Below are 23,991 nucleotides of genomic sequence, written 5' to 3'. Positions count from 1 at the left end.
AAATGCAAATCATCTACTCCTTGAAAGAAGAAAAGAATACAGTATTATGCAAGTGACTCATCTGCCAGAAGACGGTGGGAGCCCCAATCCTTTTGTCAGACATCCCTGAATTATTTTTCTGTTGTTTCTCATTTTATCTTCAATAAATGCAAGGACTCTACTTTTGTAACGCGTCCAATTTCTTGTTTTATATTTGCTTAGACCTTTCCTAAAAGCTATACCCAATAGTAAAAGAAAATGATTTAGGTTTTCTTCTGGATCAATCCCTTGCAGAATTCTTGCTCTTTGATGATGCGAAATGAAAGCATAGTGTCAAATATTACCAGGAGGAATGCACTGTCGATCGCACTTCTCCAGCCACCAATAAGTCTCAATAACACTGTAGCTTCTAAAATGAATCACTGACAATGAGTGTTAACATAAGCCAAGTTATGGACGGTTTACGTGTGCTAGCAAGCTGGCAGAAAAATGCAAATATCCTGTTTTAAATACTGAAAAAAAATTAGAAGTTCTAGATATGTTATAAAAGGATGAATTTACAGTAAAATTATCTCAGGTGTATGGGACAGGCAAATAAGTAGTGACTTAAATAAAAATAAAGCTGTTAAGCTTTGCAACCAAAGCTGACAACCACACTGGAATGCCTGAGAACTTCAAGTCTGCACAGAAGTATAAGCAGCACTACACATTAACACTTCATTAGGGTAGTTTTAAACATCACTACTGGATTCCAGAAATTGCTGCTCCGTGTGAGAAACTTAAGTGTTATAAAGATGCAATTGATGCTTTTTGTAATGAATTCTTCAGTTATATCAAAGAGAACAATTTTCTCCTGAAACAGATTTACAACTCTGTTGAAACTGGTCTGTATTGGAAGGGGCATGCCCGCATGAGCTTAAGCGTCTAAGACTGAGGTGCATGTTACCATATATGTTCTATTAAAGATAGGCAAACTGTTCTTTTGCTTGCAACAGAAATGATCACTCCTCCCCCTCCTCCTTTTTTCATACCTTTACCCCATATCTTTACATGGTTGGCATGTTAATTTAAGGATTTGGCAACATAGTGGTGGAAGATGGCTGGACGTCTTTCTTGTAGTCAAATACAAATAGCCACACATTATTGGCAACAGAGAAAAAAACCTCACACAGCGAAAGGAATAATGAACCTACCACTTCATTACATGGTGTCAACAAGGAACTTGGACAGCCAGTAGTATCTTCAGAGACTGATTCTCTGTTCATTCCTGCTGTGTGTATGGATTTGGAGGGGAAAATATTACCTGAAAGAGCTGCTGCTTTACTGGATAACACACTTTGTCATCATACTGAAGACGTACTTGTTTCAGTTGACAGAATGATTTTCATGAGGTACCTTCCATCCAGTGTTATGCCGTTTATACAGCCAATGGAATAAGGTGTGGTTGCAGCTTTGAAACAAAGTTATCAGTTGAATCTCATGAAAGTGCAAGAAGGTTCATACATCCTGTTTTCAGAAATCGAGCTCAATGTGATCCGCACCATTTGCAAGCACGGGAACAAACTGACAATACAGCAAAAGCTCACTTGCAGAAGACAATTGCAACACACTCCACTGAAAATGGTTTTGAAACAGTGAGAAATGCGACACTGCTGCTCATCTGACCAATTTTGTGAAACAAATTACAGGCTGCAAAAACGTAGATGACAAACATCCACAAGTGGTTAAATGATGATGTCTATGGACCAAGATTTGAGCAGTTAAGAGACAAAGTATGTTCTACAGAAATAGTGTATGAAAATGAAGCGATTGCGGAACACGTTCTCAAGCACAGTGAAATATGTTGATCTGTTATTAGAAGATGCAGGACAAAACCACTTTCATTGTATCAGAGTTTTGAGTCTCTGGTAAGTGAGAACAACTGAATGACAAATAAACCAAATAAAATGGGATGGTTACTTTCTTGAAGTGAACTGAAACTAAGTGATTTGAAACACACAGTATGTTTTAAGTATAATTTGTAGACAAATTGTCAGTTGCCAATGAGTAACGCATAAATAGCACAGAGTGTTATTGAATGTGACATGTTTTGTAAACAGCATTTTCCAGCAAAAATATGTGTGTTTTGATACATGTATGTTTTTTGGTTATACATCCAGTCTTCAGCCTCATTAAAACCAGGATAACAGGGAGCTTTTCTTAGCAAATGAAACATTAAGGAAACATTCATCATATAACTTTTTCAGTTCAACATGTTTTACGGGATTATGGACTGTAGACAATAATGTAAAGGTTACTACAAAACATATCTGCAGATGCAGAGATGTATTTACCAACATGAGATCATAAACTACTTCCCATTAGACAGTAATGAATACTTCTGTAAGTCAACTTCAGAAATCCTACTGAGAAATGAGGCTCTTTCCACATGCAGTTCACTAACAGCTGTCCTTTGTTGTAGTTACTTAATGTGTACATAATGTTACACAGAAATTTAATTAAAAAGTAGCATGTATGCTGTCATTTTGCAACGTCTTCAAATATCAATTAAACAGAAAATCTCTTATTCTCTTCACTGAAGATTTTCTTAATTGTAAGTTAATGCTAAATGACACAGCAGTAACTGTGGACAATAAAAAAAAATCCTGCATTACAAAAGGCGCAGAATCCATGTTAAAACTGTGAGTTTTCCTAAAACTGACTGGTTAAGTCATTCAATGGTCAAAGGAAGGCAATGACATACCAACTACAACAAGGCGTGCTTAATAAAGCAATGTGGTGTTCAAATCAACCTTTGTTTGACAACAGCTTAACTTTTTACTTTTTTTACCTTGGGGAACAATGTGAAATATAATTTACTATGATTGAACATGTAGTGGTACTTAAGTATTTAGGTGCTTATATATCTGGCTCACCACTGAAAGTAGAGGTATAATGTTTTCAGAAAATTTTGATTTGATTTGCTATACTGTTAATCCACTAATGTTAGAATGAGTCATTATTTTTAATGTTAGTAGGTGTTAAAATATTGAAACTAAAACAAATTTTAAAAAATGGGAGTAGATATCAGTAATCTGTTTAAGGGTCTTCCAGAGAAGCAGAATGAAAGCACTAAACAGTTACTAAAATATGGCTAACAATGTAGGAAAACAGAGAGGTACGAAATGAGAATGCACATAATTTAAATTGTTCGTGTAAGTATATCTGCCAGATGGAGAAAGATGCCAAGGACAAATCAGACATGAATAAGATTGTGAGTTTGAATGTAGATATAGTTACATTGAAGTATTCTTCCACTGACTCAGATATTTGTTACTGACAGACAAAACACAGGAGACATGTGGCATCTATAAATTTATAAAATACAGTATCCGTGAATTAAATTCTAAATTTTCAGACATATAATAGTATAACCTAATAGCATGCGAAACGAAAAGACAGACAGAGGAAACACTGCATTTCTCGATACTCCCCTTCACATAAATTGAGCCAACAATGCAGATTTAATGAGATCAAGGAATTTTCCAGCTTAAAACATTCAGTGAAGGAGGTAAATCTGAGGAGAGACTGTAATACCAGCAATATGGTTTAGGATGTAATTTCTCAAGCTACAGATATCTTCAGTATGTGAGTCGCTTAGTTTATATACAATTTGGTACGTTATCTGGCACCCAATCTGAGTCAATATGTATGAAGATTTAAAGAATCCCACAGACTGTTCTTTTCCTGTGCCTCACTCATCACATCATCTATCATTCCTTCTAAAATATCAATTTTGTAACTCATACATGTAAAAAAATTGTAAATACTGCAACAGAAATTTTGTTTTTGTACAATTTCATGTAAATGCAGAGTCAAATTACGTCTTTAGAATTAGACAGCACGTTTTCACGTCTGTTTGCTGTGACAACAGGGTGTGTTAATGATGAAGCAATTTAGCACAAATTAAGCATGGAAAAATAGTGAAGACTTTTGTAAAATCCAGGTATTTAACAGCACTGCAGTACTATTCAGGTTAAAGCTCATAGACATTCTTTCTCAACACAACTTCCTTCAGGTTTGATTGCTCCAACAGTCCACAATGAATACTGTACACACACACACACACACACACACACACACACACACACACACACACACACACACATTTGACGGGTTCTATGAATACAATCTGTACCATTATATTCCACTGTGTCCATATGCAAAAATAAGTCATTACTGATTTGTTAAATTTGTTGAAAATGTTTACGTCTAACAAAATGTGTGCATTAAACACATTATATGGTGCTGAACCCAAAGTTACAAAATGCGAACTGGTAATTAAAGTGGAACTGTAGCAATGTCCTCCTATGGATAACAACAGAGGAGGAAGTTACCTGGTATGAAGCAGGTATGATCTAGCTTACTTGCTAAGAACTTTTGTAAAGAAGCAATGTCACAGTGATGTAAACTTTGCTTGGGTTGCAAATAATAACGAACCTAAGTTCAACTGTTATGCACAGGACAACAAAAGTAAAAAACCAAATAACTAAAAAAATTGTTTAATTGTTAATTTTACCTTACTAAAGTATAAAGAAAACTACACGACTGTGTCTAATGTTGAATAATTCTTCAAATATAAGTGTATGAACCACTAAATAAAATAAGTTGTATGTAGCTTAATGAAGATATTCAATTTTACATTACTACAGTAATTTGTAATATGTCAAATCTTTTAGCCTTGGTAGTACTAATATTTACTTCAACAATGTAGGAAAAAGTATTTACATCAAGCTTTTGGCCACAGCCTTTATCAGTAAAAGACACACACACTCACAAGCCAGCACACCTCATACACAAATGACCGCCAACTAAAGCATCTTGGGCCAGAAAGAAATAATCACATGGGATGCGAGCAGTAATGTGGAGTGAGCGGGGAAGGGGAAGGGATATTAGTTTATGGGTGGGGAGAGAGATGAACGCTGTCTGCTGGAGTGTGAAGGGACTAGACTCCCAACAGGCTCAGGAGCAGCGCGGGAAAAGATGAGCAGATATGTCTGCATAGGGCTCCAAATAAACAGGGTGGGAGATGAGAATGGGGAGGAGGTGACAGGGCAGAGGCGGCAGACACTATTGGGTAGAGGGTGTGGGGACAGTATGTCACCGCAGGTTGAGGCCGGGATAAATACAGGAGCAGAGAATGTGTGGTAAGGATAGTTCCCATCTGCGCAGTTCAGAAAAGCTGATGGTGGAAGGAGCGAGCCATGGCTCGAGTAGTGAAGCAGCCATTGAAATTAAGTGTGTGATGTTCAGCAGCAGGTTATGCCACAGGGTTGTCTCTCTGCTCTTGGCCACAGTTTGACAGTGGCTGTTCATCCTGGTCGACAGCTGATGGCTGCTTGGTGGCCCGGCCACTGATGGGGTAGGATAAACTTGTGACAAGACTGGAATAAAAAGTATTTGGTGGGTGGACTGGGCACGTTTTGCATCTGGGTCTTCCACAGGGCTATGATCCTTGTGGCTAGGGGATGGGACTGCGAGTGGCATAGGGACAGGCTAGGATGTTGGGGAGGTTTGGTCGGCGAACGAACACCACTCTAGAAGGGCTGGGAAGTACCTACGGTAGGATGTCTCGATCCTCATTACCAACAAACAACCCCCTCAAACCCAGAACCTCCCACAGAAGAACCCCAAGTGCCCCACTTGTGACAGGATACTTTCTGGGACAGGATCAGACTCTGAATGTGGCTCTCCAGCAGGGATACGACTTCCTCAAATCCTGCCCTGAAATGAGATCCATCCTTCATGAAATCCTCCCCACTCCACCAAGAGTGTCTTTCCGCCGTCCACCTAACCTTCGTAACATCTTGGTTCATCCCTATGAAATCCCCAAACCACCTTCCCTACCCTCTGGCTCCTACCCTTGTAACCGCCCCCCGGTGTAAAACCTGTCCCATGCACCCCCCACCACCACCTACTCCAGTCCTGTAACCCAGAAGGTGTACACGATCAAAGGCAGAACCACGTGTGAAAGCACCCACGTGATTTACCAACTGACCTGCCTACACTGTGAAGCTTTCTATGTGGGAATGACCAGCAACAAACTGTCCATTTGCATGAATGGACACAGGCAGACAGTGTTTGTTGGTAATGTGGCTAAATATGCCTCAGTGCACAGCCAGCACATCTTGGCACAGTGTTACACCGTCCGGGTTATCTGGATACTTCCCACTAACACCAACCTGTCAGAACTCCGGAGATGGGAACTTGCCCTTTAGTATATCCTCTCTTCTCGTTACCCACCAGGCCTCAACCTCCGCTAATTTCAAGTTGCTGCTGCTCATACCTCACCTGTCATTCAACAACATCTTTGCCTCTGTACTTCCGCCTCGACTGACATCTCTGCCCAAACTCTTTGCCTTTACAAATGTCTGCTTGTGTCTGTGGATGTGTGTGTGTGTGTGTGTGTGTGTGTGTGTGTGTGTGTGTATGCGCGCGAGTGTATACCTGTCCTTTTTCCCATTAAGGTAAGTCTTTCTGCTCCTGGGATTGGAATGACTCCTTACCCTCTCCCTTAAAACCCACATCCTTTCGCCTTTCCCTCTCCTTTCCTGATGAAGCAACCCTTGAATTTTGTGTGTCTATCGACATGCCAGCTCTTTCGTTTGGTAAGTCACATCATCTTTGTTTTTAGATATATTTTTCCCACGTGGAATGTTTCCCTATATATATATATATATATATATATATATATATATATATATATATATATGTCCAATACTTTCCAATCATACCTGCCCATGTTAGGCTAAATTTTTCTGCCTGACTCATGTAGTACTGTCACCGTCAGAGGGTGGTACGGGACTACAAGTCCCACCGCCACACCTCCAAAGTGAATTGCAGTGATGCAGTCACTGCCCTGTGGAAATTTACTGCCTCACCAACACAGTTAGACCGCAATAGAACGGTGATGCTGTAATGTAACATATCACAAAGGAAAAAAAAAAAAAAAAAAAAAAAAAAAAAAATATATATATATATATATATATATATATATATATATATATATATAAAGATGATGTGACTTACCAAACAAAAGCGCTGGCAAAGGTCGATAGACACACAGACAAACACACAAAATTCAAGCTTTAGAAACCAACGGCTGCTTCATCAGGAAAGAGGGAAGGAGAGGGAAAGACGAAAGGATGTGGGTTTTAAGGGAGAGGGTAAAGAGTCATTCCAATCCCGGGACCGGAAAGACTTACCTTAGGGGGAAAAAAGGACAGGTATACACTCGCGTGCGCGCGCGCCCACACACACACACACACACACACACACACACACACACACACACACATCCATCCGCACATACACAGACACAAGCAGACATTTGTAAAGGCAAAGAGTTTGGGCAGAGATGTCAGTCGAGGCGGAAGTAAAGAGGCAAAGATGTTGTTGAAAGACAGGTGAGGTATGAGCAGCGGCAACTTGAAATTAGCGGAGGTTGAGGCCTGGCGGATAACGAGAAGAGAGGATATACTAAAGGGCAAGTTCCCATCTCCGGAGTTCTGACAGGTTGGTGTTAGTGGGAAGTATCCAGATAACCCTGACAGTGTAACACTGTGCCAAGATGTGCTGGCCGTGCACCGAGGCATGTTTAGCCACAGGGTGATCCTCATTACCAACAAACACTGTCTGCCTGTGTCCATTCATGCAAATGGACAGTTTGTTGCTGGTCATTCCCACATAGAAAGCTTCACAGTGTAGGCAGGTCAGTTGGTAAATCACGTGGGTGCTTTCACACGTGGCTCTGCCTTTGATCGTGTACACCTTCCGGGTTACAGGACTGTTGTAGGTGGTGGTGGGAGGGTGCATGGGACAGGTTTTACACCAGGGGCGGTTACAAGGGTAGGAGCCAGAGGGTAGGGAAGGTGGTTTGGGGATTTCATAGGGATGAACCAAGATGTTACGAAGGTTAGGTGGACGGCGGAAAGACACTCTTGGTGGAGTGGGGAGGATTTCATGAAGGATGGATCTCATTTCAGGGCAGGATTTGAGGAAGTCATATCCCTGCTGGAGAGCCACATTCAGAGTCTGATCCAGTCCCGGAAAGTATCCTGTCACAAGTGGGGCACTTTTGTGGTTCTTCTGTGGGAGGTTCTGGGTTTGAGGGGATGAGGAAGTGGCTCTGGTTATTTGCTTCTGTACCAGGTCAGGAGGGTAGTTGCGGGATGTGAAAGCTGTTTTCAGGTTGTTGGTGTAATGGTTCAGGGATTCCGGACTGGAGCAGATTCGTTTGCCATGAAGACCTAGGCTGTAGGGAAGGGACGATTTGATGTGGAATGGGTGGCAGCTGTCATAATGGAGGTACTGTTGCTTGTTGGTGGGTTTGATGTGGACGGACGTGTGAAGCTGGCCATTGGACAGATGGAGCTCAACGTCAAGGAAAGTGGCATGGGATTTGGAGTAGGACCAGGTGAATCTGATGGAACCAAAGGAGTTGAGGTTGGTGAGGAAATTCTGGAGTTCTTCTTCACTGTGAGTCCAGATCATGAAGATGTCATCAATAAATCTGTGCCAAACTTTGGGTTGGCAGGCCTGGGTAACCAAGAAGGCTTCCTCTAAGCGACCCATGAATAGGTTGGCGTACGAGGGGGCCATCCTGGTACCCATGGGTGTTCCCTGTAATTGTTGGTATGTCTGGCCTTCAAAAGTGAAGAAGGTGTGGGTCAGGATGAAGCTGGCTAAGGTAATGAGGAAAGAGGTTTTAGGTAGGGTGGCAGGTGATCGGTGTGAAAGGAAGTGCTCCATCGCAGCGAGGTCCAGGACGTGCGGAATATTTGTGTATAAGGAAGTGGCATCACTGGTTACAAGGATGGTTTCCGGGGGTAACAGATTGGGTAAGGATTCCAGGCATTCGAGAAGTTGGTGTCTTTGATGGAGGATGGGAGACTGCATGTAATGGGTTGAAGGTGTTGATCTATGTAGGCAGAGGTATGTTCTGTGGGGGCTTGGTAACCAGCTACAATGGGGCAGCCAGGATGATTGGGTTTTTGAATCTTAGGAAGAAGGTAGAAGGTAGGGGTGCGGGGTGTCGGTGGGGTCAGGAGGTTGATGGAGTCAGGTGAAAGGTTTTGTAGGGGGCCTAAGGTTCTGAGGATTCCTTGAAGCTCCACCTGGACATTAGGAATGGGATTCCCTTGGCAAACTTTGTATGTGGTGTTGTCTGAAAGCTGACGCAGTCCCTCAGCCACATACTCCCGACTATCAAGTACCACGGTCGTGGAATCCTTGTCCGCCGGAAGAATGACGATGGATCGGTCAGCCTTCAGATCACGGATAGCTTGGGCTTCAGCAGTGGTGATGTTGGGAGTAGGATTAAGGTTTTTTAAGAAGGATTGAGAGGCAAGGCTGGAAGTCAGAAATTCCTGGAAGGTTTGGAGAGGGTGATTTTGAGAAAGAGGAGGTGGGTCCCGCTGTGACGGAGGACGGAACTGTTCCAGGCAGGGTTCAATTTGGATAGTGTCTTGGGGAGTTGGATCATTAGGAGTAGGATAGGATCATTTTTCTTCGTGGCAAAGTGATATTTCCAGCAGAGAGTACGAGTGTAGGACAGTAAATCTTTGACGAGGGCTGTTTGGTTGAATCTGGGAGTGGGGCTGAAGGTGAGGCCTTTGGATAGGACAGAGGTTTTGGATTGGGAGAATGCACTTGTGCTGGGGAGCAACGGATTCAGTTTCAGAGTTGTGATGTATGGAGTATGGATTGCAGAGTAGTAGTATCTCGCGGAAGAAGCAGAGGTGGTTCTGGGATGCCTGTGCCATGGATATGTGTTTTTACAGTACCAGGTTTGTGAGGGCCACCTCTATACGTTATCCAACCTACTGCCACATCGGAGCACCCCTATCCAACCTCTACTGTACCCACAGTGTTCCTCTCGTCCACCTTCCTTAGCAGCTAAACCCTCCTAGATAACCTTGCTGACTTGCCACATCACCAAATTCCCTACCAACTCATCACCAAATCCAAGGACCAAACGTTCCAATAACAGTGTTGTTAACTTTTCCACAAAAACCCTCAGCCCCACAGAAGTTTCAGTCTCACTCAAAGGGCTCACCTTTAGCCCTACATCTAAATTTAACCATCCTAGACTCGACAAAGATCTGCTCTCCTTTTCTCGATCCCTGCAATGGAAGCAGTTCTTTTCTGCCAATCCCTCCAGACAAACCCACCCTAATTTCAACATTGAACTCTGCCTCTTCCAGTTCATACCACCATCCAACCATGATCACCCCCCCCCCCCCCCCCCCACTTCCACCCAACCACCCACTGGTCACCTTCCAGGGAATCCTTACCTCCTCACCATCCTTCTCCAGGTTCTTTCTTTAGGACACCAACCTTTCAGCAGATGAAACTACAGCAATACACAACCTCAAAACAAGTCCTGATCTGTTCATCCTACCTGCAGACAAAGGTTCCACCACTGCTGTTATGAGTCGCAGTGACTACCTAGCAGGAGCCTCCACTAAATCATCTGATTCCTTCACCTTAAACTGTGCCAGAGTGATTCCATCCCAGAAGTCCAACACAAACTCCAATCCCTGCTTAAAGCCTTAGGTCCTTCCAAGAAAATCTCTCACAAATCTATTTCCTTCCTCGCCCCTATGACGGTGCACACCCACCTTCTACATGCTCCCCAAAATCCACAAATCCAACAATCATAGTCCGCCCACTGCGGCTGGTTATTGTGCCCCCGCTGAAAGAATTTCAGCCCTCATTGACCAACACTTCCAACCAACTGCCTGTAATCTAGCCTCCCATGTCAGACACCAACCACTTCCTTCACCGACTCTCCGTTTACCTCCTGGATCCCTACTTATCACTGTTGATGCCACCTCCCTATACACCAACATCCCCCATGGTCATACTGCCGCTGAAACTATCTTTCCCACGTGATTCAGCAGAGATTTATTTCATTATCTTTCCCACATTCTCTGGACTCCAAATCCACTACCTCATATAATATTATTATGGCTCAAAATAAGAAATTAAACTCTTTGTTATTGAACTAGTGTGTGTAGTGTCTCTGTATGTCTGTGAAGGACAACATCAATTTCCAGAGCGGTGTAAACTACTCCCACAGCATACGTAATTTTGTACACGTAGACAAGTTATTCTTGTGGTGTAGAAGCAGACTCAGACTCCAACTGTTGCCTGTAAAATTCTTGAAATGTAAGAGAAAGAAAACTTCTATAGGATCTTCTCAAATTGGGATACTGCCATTCACATTTGGTCATTCAATGACTGTCTGTGAGTGAAATGAGCTCGTTTTAGCAGAGAAAACTTTCTCTATGCTTTTGGGAGTTTATTGAAGCAGGTTCTACAGCAAACATCGACCACCAAATGTTCGAAGTCCTATACAAGCTCGTCGTACATTACAGTTAATCACAGAATCTTTTAATCAAAAATAAATAAGCGAAATTACCTTTCAAAATGCACCAGACTGTATTATGACTGTTGCTAAACTCCACGTTAATGTTACATATCGCCTGCAAATCTCAAAAAATACAAATTATACAATATGGCAGCTAACCATGACTGTTTCATTGCACACGCTTTATACGTGTCTTCTCGTTATCCTGTCTCGCAACAAAGACGTGTCATATACCGATTTTCTCACATTTCTCTGCTTGTCACAGAACAACATTAAGTCAAGGAATAAATATTTCGCTTGTGCACGTGAAATGCGCTGCCCAGCGATGAACCAATAACAATAGGAAGGTCGTTGAACTTATCAGTTGATCAATTCATGACTCCTAACCGCTAGTATGGGCCAAGGGATGTTATACTCATTCCTCAAACACCTTACTAACTTTATCCTCACCCACAACTACTTCGCATTTGAATGTAAGGTATATAAAAAAATCTGCGGCACAGCCTTGAGCACTAGCATGGTACCCTCCTGTGCCAACCTCTTGATGGGTGTTCCACAGAAGACCTTCCTAGCCTCCTCAAACACCAAACCAGGTTCATTGATGATATCTTCGTGATCTGGACTCTGAGCCAAGACACCTTATCTTCATTCCTTCACAACCTCAACATCTTCTCTACCATCCACTTCACACGGTCCTCACCAACTCTGCACGCCACCTCCCTAACAGCTCCATCCCCTAACAGCTCCATCTACACCTCTGCCCACATTAAAACCACCAACAGTGCCTGCATTTTAACAGCTGTCATCCCTTTCACACCAAAAAAATCCCTCCCATAGAGGTTGGCCAACTTGAGACAGTGTATCTGCAGTGACAAAAACTCCCTGATCCGAATTCTGAGGATCTCACCTAGGCCTTCACAGACAGGCAGCCCCCCCCCCCCCCCCCCCCACCTAGTCCGCAAATAGATCTTCCATACCCATTTCCCCTCACACCCCCCAATCCTCCGTGCATCCCCAAGAACCAGCCACAAAGGAGTGTCCCCTTTATCACTCAATACCATTCCGGACAGGAATAACTGAACCACATCCATTGCCAGGGCTTTGATTACCTATCATCATGCCCTGAAATGACTGACATCCTACCCGAGATACTTTGCATGTCCTTCACCCAACCAATCTCCACAACATCCTAATCCATCCCTAAGTCACTCCCAATCCCGACCCCTTGCCGCAAGGATCATATCCCTGTGGAAGACCCTGATGCAAAACCTGCCCAATCCACCCACCCAGAACTTCCTATTCCAGTCCTGTCACAGGTCTATCCTATCCCATCAGGGATCGAGCCACCTGTGAAAACTGCCTTGCCATCTAACAGGTGATCATTGCACAGCTTTTTATATTGGTATGATTATCAGCCATCAAACTGTTGCCAAGAGCAAAGTAGACCACCCTGCGGTACAGCACGCAGCTGAACATAACATACTTGATATCAATGGCTGCTTCACTGCCCAAGCCATCTGGATCCGTCCCTATACCACCAACTTCGCTGAACTGCACCGATGGGAGTTAACCTTACAGCACATTCTCTGCTCCAGTTATTATCCCGGATTCAACCTACAGTAATGTACTGTCCTCACACCATCTACCCAACATTTTCCACCCCCTCTGTCCTGTCACCTCCTCCCTATTCTCGCCTCCCACCCTGTTTATTTGGAGCCCTCTGTCCAACGCATCCGCCTGTCTTTCCCTGCTCCTTTCCTTTCTTCCCCACCTCCCTGTCCCATACCTCCTGACCCTGTGCCTATTGGCAGTATAGTCCCTACACACTCGCACCAGATAGCATTCATTTCTACCCCATTCTGCACACTAACATCCCTTCCCCACCCCCTTCAGATTGCTGCTTGCATCCCACCTGATAGTTGCATTCCGGACCAAGATGCTGGAGTTGGCAGTCATGTGTCCACGAGATGGGCTTGTGTGTGAACGACGAAGGCTCTGGCCGTACGTTTTAATTGTGCCTGTCTGCAACTTGATGTGTCTTCTTTATGGTAAGTAGCAATCTGTCTTTTCCTACATTGTTGATATTCCTATCTAGAGTTTCCATTGTTCAAAATTTACTTCAGTGTGCTGAATTATACATTCATCGTCATTAAAACTGCAACAACAAGAAAAGCAAACAAAATTTTACTTATTGTGTGTATATAGTATAATAGAAAGAAAACATTAAATTTGTAGGTGATTTAGGGGTATACAGGATGCAAAATTAAGTACCAGAGCTGCCACTACTGCCAGCAACCAAGCTCCAAACTGGTTGGCCATCGAGCTGGACTTAGCTTGGATCACAGATATATGTACGTCACTCCACAATGATTCAACTCTGCGCCAGAGTTCAACAATCACATTCGCTGGCAAATTGTGGCATGCCAGTCTCTTGGCAAACCAGACAGATTATTTCAGTAGATGAGACCTCTGGAGAACATGCTGGCTAAGGCAATTGTCAAACCAAGGTCAGACAGCAAGGGAACCTTATGACACAGATCTAAAGATAGGTCACAGTTACCCATCATAACAAGCCAGAAACGTAACGCAACAGCAAACTAAAGCATCACACCAGGTGCTGGCCCTTTATGATGTCGACAAATACAGTCTTGGCAACAGTTGTTCTAATCGGAGCCTCCACACACAGAAATATTCTTTGTGGTACTGGAAGCTATCTTAAACCGCAACACGATGCTGTCCTCTTGTCATCTGGTGCACCACTGTTGGTGCGCCTCTTTTTGGTGGTGTATGAAGGAAAGTTGCAACAATGGTAGCTGTACTTCAGATATCTTTTACTGTCTGTGTGCATACTTGTCTTGGTGCTATTAAGTCACGAACTTGAGGTAGTTGACATGGCTATACAATCCTCCACAGCCAAGTGAACAACATGTCTGTCCTCTCAGAAACTAGACACACACGGTCACTGTGATTCTGCATGGTGTTGAGCATGACATGCCGAAACCCATCAATTCACTTTCGTGATACACATGCCTTCTTACTGAAAAATGATACAACTTAAGATTATAAAATAACATGTCAAATGTAAAGGTACTGACATTGTGTGGGAGTTTTATTTTGCACATAGTGTGCTACATTGAGGAATGATGCTTATCTTCCATAAAGGACAGCAGTTGTAGCTACTTCGAGGAGGAAATGCCTGCTCGGATCACCAGCCTGTCCTGTAGATACACAGACTTTCACAACACCACTATGCCAACAATGAACACCATTATACTAACAAAGAACTCAAGTTGTCAGAAACAAAAATTAACTTTGGACAAATTACTTTTAGTCTGTATATAGAAAGTTGAAGGGGTTCATGTAATGTGTGTCACTTATATGCTAAGGAAAAGAATGGATGATCTGTCAACAGTAGTATCACGTTATTCACCAACATGTAGTGCAGCAATTCTGGATTTTAAAGCCACCAGAACAAAATCATAGAAGTACTCTGAGAGAAGTCAAAGAGAACAACCATTTCACGAAGGTAAGGAACATCATTATCACGCTGAAAGTTACACCCCATCATATTTTCATAACTGTGGAATCCCCACCAATGCTAGCAGCAATACAGCGGAACAATACACTGAAACCTCAATCATTCACAATCCTGCTGCACTTGTATTCCAACAGATGTTGACAGAAATTTCTCCCTCTTTAATGAAGCAATACCATGTTCTCACAAACAACCAACATCAAATGCGAATTTTGAATGAGAGACCAACTGCGTAATCTTTTCTTATACACGGACTGCAGGTGAAGATGTGTGGTTACGCTGAAATGCTAGTCATCTGCATATGCGGTCATGCCAATTTGATGTCTGTTGTATGCTGCCTTCATGGTGCTGCAATTCTAATGACCAGCAGTGTATATTTCACCACCCACCTCGATCACATAACAGAAGGGGAAAGTAGTGATATGAAATATTTTATGCCCACGTGGTTGCATATGAATCACTTGTCTGAAAACCACATGAATTTGTTTTGCCATTTCGTGTACTGTTGAGTGAAACAGGCAGTGTTTAAAATAAGGGTAAATATGTTTGTGTGTTTCACCATGTTTATTTATTATAAGTAAAAGAAAAAATGTTTAAAGCGTGTAAATCTAATGAATTTTCAGAATTGAGGGGAAGTGGCACTTTTGACGTGGTAGCTATACTGCTGACATTTTTCCATCTAGAGGGACTTCACAATGAAATGTATATCACAGCCGACAGTTTAGAAGGCTGTGCAACACTGTCTTTCTTTAAAGAGACTTGTAGTTACAGTCTGATAATCAGTCCATTGCTCGCAGTCAGTGTGTTGAGACCCAACAACTTTTATAGAGACCCAACAACTTTTATATACATTTTATACATACGGAGGAGAAACTAGATTCACTTTGGTATTTTACACATTAATGGAAAAAAAAATTGTCTAAGATAGAAAAATAAAATGAAACAAAATAGACAATTTTGCTGAGGTGGTCCATTCCTACCACACATCTGTAGTCTTCTATGTTGAACTATATAAAAAACAATGTATATGAAAATACAAAGACTACAGTCTCTTTTGTTCTGATCCAAACACAAAAGATATTTTCTGAAAGCTGATGAAGAGTAAACAATACAGTTACATCACACTATATGATCACCTTAACTGAGTGAGAAGATATATTATCTGTATATTATTCCACACTGTCAACAGCTGTACCACTACATGTGTCTTACCACAACAGGACATGACTTTAAATAAGGAAGGAGCCCACGGAAATTATCAACCAACTTAGATCAAAACAACAGGAAGTACAGCTGATGATCACAGTACTTTTTTTTTTTGTGTGTGGGGGGGGGGGGGGGGGGGGGGGGCAACTCTGGTTCACTATTTGCAGATGGAGAGGGGAGGAGGCAACCAGTTAAATCCTTCAAGAAAGCCTGCTGGCATTTGCATAATCTACGGACAATCACAGAAAATTCAACTGGTACATATTAAAAAAGAATTAGACGGTAAAAGAGGGTTTTTCATAAATATATACATGTGTTTCATTTGTTGGTGAGCTGTCTACAGAGGTACATTGCCCGAGCCATCAGTGATAGGGATGTGATGCCACTGTCAATACTGTAGAACATGGGGAACCAGATGAGCCAAACCCCTTGTACAGTCCTGGTCATAAATTGAGTTGATGGAGCAAACTCCTCAGTCGTTTGTATTCAAATGCTTCCTGCTGGACTTAACAAGCATATGAATGGTTTCTCTCCATGATGATCTGCATATTTCATGGACCTTGAAGTAGATCACTGAGTGAGGTGATTCAATGGTTAGCATACTAGGCTGACATTTGAAAAGTGTTAGTTCAAATCCCCATTTGCCCACATAGATTTAAGTTTACTGTGGTTTCCCTAAATTTCTCAAGGCAAATGTGGAGTTATTTTTTGAAATCAGTGTCGACAATTTCCTTCCCTATCATCTCCCAATTTAAGATTGTGCTTTGTCGCTAACAATCTTGTAGTCCACTGATGTTAATCTCTAACCTTCCCATGTTCCTCTTTTTTCTTTTGAGTGGGCCCTCTTTGAACTACTTGTGTTTTGCTGAATATGATCCCTTCTTGTGGGCTTGGTTACAAGAGGAAACCAGCATAGGCTACGCCATGTGTCATTAATGAAAGTTGCACATTAATGGCAACCCTTACTTTTCAACTGTTAAGCTTTTCAATACAGGTTGGGTGTGTCTTGATGACACATGATAATGAACGACTTTACTAATACACTGCTCACATCAAGTTAGCTAAACAAGTCTTGAAATTATGATGAAAATAACTAGAACAAAAAGAGGGGTGAAACAACAACATTCAGGAATAATGTCTTGCCCCATGAATATAACTTCATTAACAATGCACTGTTACCCGGATACAGGCAAACCCTGCAAGGTACTCATAATACTACCAATAAAACAACAGGTTTTTGAACAAGTAAACACCTGTACAGCAGCCACACAAACCAAGTTGGAACCTTGGTATACAAAGCACATTATGAAAGTCTAACAGCAAACAAACTCATCTGAAAAAGGGATGGGTACTACATTTGCCACAAACAAATATGTTTCCTATATTTGCCACAAGCTAACGTGTGTGCTACAGTTTCTCCAAACAAACAGTTTACTTGCAAAATTAAGATTTTGGTAGTTATATGTCTTGAATAGTTTTGAGCTCAATGCTTTTGCTACCATCATATTAACCATTGAAGTATCTGATTGCATCTCACACACAATTAAACGATAAAATTAAAAACATCACAGTAATAATGACTATATCACTGCATCCACTCACCATTCAAGATAGTGAGTGTTCCTGAAATTTTGTAATGGTATATGGAGCAATTAAATGATTCAATTCTTTTCGCTGTAAATTATGTGGACAATTCTCGCAATCTAAAAGTGCAAATTCTTTGAAGAGAAAGTTACTTTCAGAGAACAAAGTTTTTTTAGTGAAAGTAAACTATTACATCAAAATAACTGTTGACTCCCACCTACAGAGGGATAAACAAACATCATAATTAAGTAAGAACACACGTACAAAAAAGGGTTTTGTATATGCAAGCTTTCAGAGCCAGTGACTCTTCCTCCTGGTGGAGGGGTTGAATGGGAAGGAAGAGGGGTGAAGGAAAAGGACTGGAGAGGTTTATGAAATTGGGTACAGTTTGGAAAAGTCACCCAGGACCCTGGATCAGGGGACACTTACCCGAAGGGATGAGAAGGAAAGACTGATTGTTGGGGACTGCACTGGATGAGATTGAAAACCTGAGTGCTTAAAGGTGGAAGACAGAGATAACTGCTAAAACATTGTGCACAAGTTGATAAGAGTGAAAAGCTAAGTCACTATATGTAATAAAGGTGGGAGATCGTCATGATATTTTTTCAATTAGAGGCCACATGTCCTTTGGATACCCATTATGTGTCTTTAACGTAGTGGTTTCCATTGCCTTCTGAATCCTCATGCTGTTGATCATTGCTGATTCTTACGCCTTTAGAGGCAGTTTCTCACCCTAAGGACAAGAGAGTGCCTTGAACCTATGTCCACCCTTGATGACAAGGCCATTGGCAGAATGAGGGTTACTTCTTATGCCGGAAGTCTGTGTCTGCCAATGCTGATTATTAATCAAAATTTAAGCAGCAGTGGGTTATGAATCCGAGACCAAGGGCATTTTAATTATTAATCAAAGACGCTATCCCTAGGCTCATTACAGTGTCATTTTGTCGCAGCTCTTCAACATTTGAAATGTATCATCACAGCTACGGCCGCCCCTCATACTAAGTCATCTGTAGTCACAAAATCATTCTACTTTATTTTTCCCCAATTTTGACCTAAAGTATCACAAAAATGACACAGCCCTGAAATTTTGTGTTGAGCACAAAAGTTGTGGATCCAAACCAAATTATCTCCTTTGAATTACTATTAGCTTCATTTTTGAAAGCCTTAAATTTGACAAAGTGCCAAAATGCTCACAAGATACTTTGCACCTCTTCTCAGCAAGACCTTGTAAAATTACAACTGTTTCGTATGCTGAGTTCAAATTTTGAACAGTTTCGTTTTTTTTCTATAGCGAACAGCAGTTCAAGATTTCACTCAGATTGTAGATGGTCAGGAACAATCCTATGTGCAATCAGAAAGTGTGTCACATTTGTTGTTTGCAAGTAAGCAGATATACTGTTACAGTGTATGCCGGTAGAACGTTTAAGGAGCACTTTCCAAGATGCCTTTCACCAAAAAATTCAATAACAAATTATGGTTCGCACTACTACATATAACAATTATATTTAGAAACTCTACATAATTAGCTGCAAATTAGTTGCTTTATGACTTATATTATACCTAAAGCACTTATCCATAGGACCATTACTTACCGAGGGAAGTGGTGGTGAACCAAGACGAGGTGCTTTGGAGACAGGTGATGCACAGCTTGTAGTAATTGTGACCCCAATTTTGCCCGACTCCTGGGACAGTACTTCTGCCTTTCGTTTTGTGCCAGTGTCACATCGAGGTGACGTGGCAATTGCATCTTCCACAGTTGCAGCAGTGTTTGTCTCTACTGCATCCTGAACTGCAGGTGTGGGAATCGGAGTATGAGGACGTGTGGTCTTCACTTGGGCAATTACTGGTGGTTCGGACACTTCTCCGGGTTCACTGGCTGCCTCATTCAAATCTCCAGCAGTTACTGTTGGTTCGGGATCCACAGTGTCCACAGGTACAGGCCCTGAATATTGGGCAATACTAGTTAAATATTTGCTAATGCAATTAAGTCATCAAAATAGGAATGTACCTATTTAAGATAATGAGAGACACAATACTGAGGCATAAAAGTGGCTAAGTCCAAACATTTTCTGTTCAATAAGGCCCACAGCTTTCACAATGAAAAAAATACGTGACTCACCACTTTAATCTAAGAACATAAAAGCTCTTGTCCAGCTTGAGACTAGATACAGTTCTACACCTACAGCTATACTCTGCAAGACACTTCACAGTGCGTGGTAAACAGTACTTCTGACACAACTACCTGATTCCCCCTTCCCTGTTCCATTCATTAATGGTGCATAGGAAAAACTATTGTTGGTATACCTCTTAATAAGCTCTAATTTCTCGGATTTTCTCATTAGGGTCATTTTGCGAGACATACGTGGGAGGAAGTAACATATTGCCTGACTTTTCCTGAAACGTACTCTCTCAGGATTTCAGTAGTGAACCAGTTCATGAAGCACAATGTCTCTCTTACAGAGTCTGTCACTGGGGTTTGTTGAGCTCTGTAACGCTCTCACATTGACTAAATGACCCTGGGACGCAACGCATTGCTCTTTGTTCGATCTTCTATATCTCTTCTATTAGTCCAACCTGGTAAGCATCGCAGAATGATGAGGAACACTCAACAACTGGCCAAACGTATTTTGAAGCCACTTCTTTCAGGGATGAGTTACATTTCCTTAAGATTCTTCATCTGAATCTCAGTCTAGCATATCTGTTTTTCCTACTGATTATGTGTACTTCCACATTTCATTGCTACAGACTGTTACTCTTAGATATTTTATGGAAGACGCTGTTTCCAGCAATCTGTCATAATAATGTAGTTCTACAGTAATGGAGTTTTTCTCCTATGTGTGCGCAATATGTTACATCTATTTACATTCAGGGTTAACTACCAGTCTCTGCACCACTCATAAATCCTCTGCAGGTCCTTTTGCAAATTGCTGCAGTCTTCTGGCGTTGCTAAGCTCCTGCAGATAACAGCATCGTCTGTGTATAGCCTTATGAAGCTTCTGACGTTTTTTACTAGATCATTTATATATATCTTGTAAACAGCAACATTCCTTCCACACTTCCTCGGGGTAGTCCTGAAATTGTCATTACATTTGTCGATTGAGGTCCATTAAGAATGTGTTGAGCTCTCTCTGCAAAGAAGTTTTGAATACAGTTGCGAATCTGGTCCAATAGTCGATAATCTCATATTTTTTTCACTAAACAGCAGAGCAGGACGGTGTCAAATGCCTTCTTGAAGTCTAGGAACATGACAACAACCAGAGTGGTGATGTCTTTAGCACTGCGGATCCCATGGAGGAACAGAGCGAGCTGAGTTTCACAAGATCTCGGCTTGAGATATCCATGTTAATTTTTTGAGAGAGGATTTTTGTTCTCCAAAATCTTCATAAAAGCTTGTTCCATAACTCAGTATCAGACCGACATCAGCGATACAGGCCTACAATTATGTGCAACTGTACTATGACCCTTCTTTATAATGGGAATAACCTGCACTTCAGTCACTAGGTACCCTTCATCGCTCCAGTGATTTATGAGAAACTGCTGCTACTAGGGATCACGTTCTTTCGCATAATCTCTGTACGATCTTACAGATACTTCATCTGGTCTTGATGCCTTTCCACTACCAAGTGATTATAGTTGCTTTCCTATTCTGTGATCATTTATCAAAATATCTGGCTTTTATGTTCATACAATGATTGAAAGCAGCAACAATATTACAATCTTCTGCAGTGAAACAATTGCAGAAGATCAAATTTAGTATTTCAGCCTCTCTCTGTCATCTTCCATTTCGGTGCCAGTATGATTCATGAGTGACTGAAGAGATTATATAATCTGCTTACTGATTTTACATATGACAAAAAAAATCCAACAGTTTTTGGTCAGAAGGGATGGCACAATTTTACTTTTAAAGTCATTGAACACTTCTCCCATTGTTTCCTTTATGCTCATTTTTGCTTCATTCAGCTTTTGTTTCTCAGATAAGTTTTGACTTATCTGGAATCTGTGGTGAAGCTCTCTTTGTTTAGGAAGCAGTTTTATATAACAATTATTAAACCTAGTCTACGGCATACTGAACAATGCTTTTGGTTTTTTTCCATTTGTGCTTTATATCTTTGTCCTCAGCATCAAATATTTGATGTTGACTACTAAGACACTCCAATTTGTATCGTGTCACTCTTGCTCATCAAAAATACTTTCCTACTTTTCATAACAATCCATGTAATACCCACATCATTGATGCAATCACTGCCTTATGATCACTCTGCGTTAACTGATTCTAAAAGTTCAGAGAGAAGGTCTAAGACTTTATCTTCACGAGTTGGTTCTCTCACTATCTGCTTAAAGCAATTTTTGGATTAGACATTCAGAATAATGCCACATGTAACCCTGTCTCTGGCACCATTTTTGGTCACATGACTCTCCTATTCTGTGTGGCAAGATGATGTCACCCCCTATTGCAATAGCATGATCATCAGGAAACTTATTCACAAAATTCTGCAAGTTCTCCCTGGGCACGCAGTCTATAAAAGCATCCACTATCGTTTTTGATCTACCGACTTCACCAAGATTAATTGACATTCAGAAACCATAATAACCTTAGTAGATATTACAGAATTCTTTCCTGCAATAAATACACCACCACTTTTGGCATTTAACCTATCGTTACAATGAATATTCTAATTTGAATTTAGAATTTTGCTTCCACTCACTTCCACTCTCAACCAACCTTCTGTTCCTGACACTGTCTGTGCATTATAACTTTCAATAAGAGATTCTAAAACAGGGATCCTTCCTAGGATGCCCCAACAGTTTATTAATAGCACATTAAACTTTTCTACATCCAATATGCGAGGATGAACATTTTCTGAGAACATTGTGGCTGGTGTATCTTCGATTTTGGCTGGCAATTCGTCTCTGATCACAAGGGGCAAAGGGAGGGGGGGAGGTTCACCATAGGACTACAATTGACTCTTGGTATGATGCTACAATTCTAACTTTTTTTTATTATTATTTATCCCTCTTAGAGCAGAAACAAAACCATACAACAATTCAGTACAATGACCCAAAAATCAGCATTTCTATCATTTTACACTTTCCTTCCCTAAAATAATATTGTGCAGATCTGTTTTGGTTTTTGCAAAACAGGTACATCTCAAATTACTGCACAGGGCATAACTCTCTCAAAAAATAAAATTTTAGAGTTTTGCTGGTGACAGTACTGTTATTCACCAAATGACTAGCATTAGCAATTTGAGCAGTTACCTTTCTCAACACTTACCAAAACAATCCCAAAAGACAAACTCTATCTCATTTTATGACTGTTAGAATGATTATATGTTATTTATATCTTCAGAAAAGCCAGTTGACAATTGTATAAGTTATTATACATTATGAAGACAAAATGTGATCCTCTAGTTACAGAAATCTGTATTGACAGATTCTGTACCAATAATAAGAAAAACTGCCCACATCTTTAACCCTGTATGTCACCACATATCGTTACATCTTTAATTCTTCATACTAGCAATGCAATGTCAATTTAGAGTGTACTTCTGTTACGACATCACTCAACTGATACTTTATGTCGCATATCATGCAGACTGACTTCACAATGGGATAGTATTGCAACTACTTCTGCAACATAATCCATGTTCTCCTTGGTTCATATAAGGTAACCAAATTGACAACCAGGGCAGACCCTCCAATAGTACCATAGGAAATTCATTCTTTCAGTATTATTCCAAAAGGAAATTCATTCTTTCAGTATTATTCCAAAGGATCTATATCAATATTAAAATGGCTGAGTGGCTTCGCGGAACATTAACTCAACTGCTCCTCATTCTTGGATTCCAAGTACCAATCGCAATCAGCTCTTCTGCAGAGATCGTCACGCTTTTAAGACAAAATCTTAGGCAGCTGCAAGGGTGTCTGTTCCCCATGTAAGCAATGGCCAGAATAATTCCTGGCAGTAGCTCTAAAATGCCTTTGGGAGCTGTGACACCACTGTAATCAAAGCTCCTGAATAAGGTTCAGAGTAGCCAACCCTGAAGGTTTTCAGCCTTCGCCCCTGGTATATCCCTTTACTAGTTCACATACAATGATAAACACTGACGCAGATGTCACTACCCCAGGGAGTATCCAGTCTCCCGTCACCAAGAGTGGCGCACTGAGGCCTTCGGATTCTGGGGAGCCTGACATCATCATGCAGGGAAAATCAGAGTTCCCTAAAATCACCATCTGATTGAGACCCAAAACTATCACACACTTTGGAACTATC

At 41.3% G+C, this 23,991-nt stretch overlaps 1 protein-coding gene across 2 annotated transcripts in view; it reads right to left on the bottom strand.

The window, feature by feature from the left end:
- LOC124544601 (polycomb group protein Pc) overlaps positions 1-23,991 on the bottom strand; it is a 75,932-nt gene that overhangs the window by 10,599 nt on the left and 41,342 nt on the right. For both annotated transcript variants that reach the window (XM_047123195.1, XM_047123203.1), the window contains one exon: positions 19,310-19,659. In XM_047123195.1, the coding sequence (XP_046979151.1) occupies positions 19,310-19,659 (350 nt within the window). The remainder of the gene's footprint in view (positions 1-19,309; positions 19,660-23,991) is intronic.

The sequence above is a fragment of the Schistocerca americana genome, chromosome 1, assembly GCF_021461395.2.
Source record: "Schistocerca americana isolate TAMUIC-IGC-003095 chromosome 1, iqSchAmer2.1, whole genome shotgun sequence".
Classification (NCBI taxonomy): Eukaryota; Metazoa; Arthropoda; class Insecta; order Orthoptera; family Acrididae; genus Schistocerca; species Schistocerca americana.
This window is presented reverse-complemented; position numbering and strand designations above follow the sequence as displayed.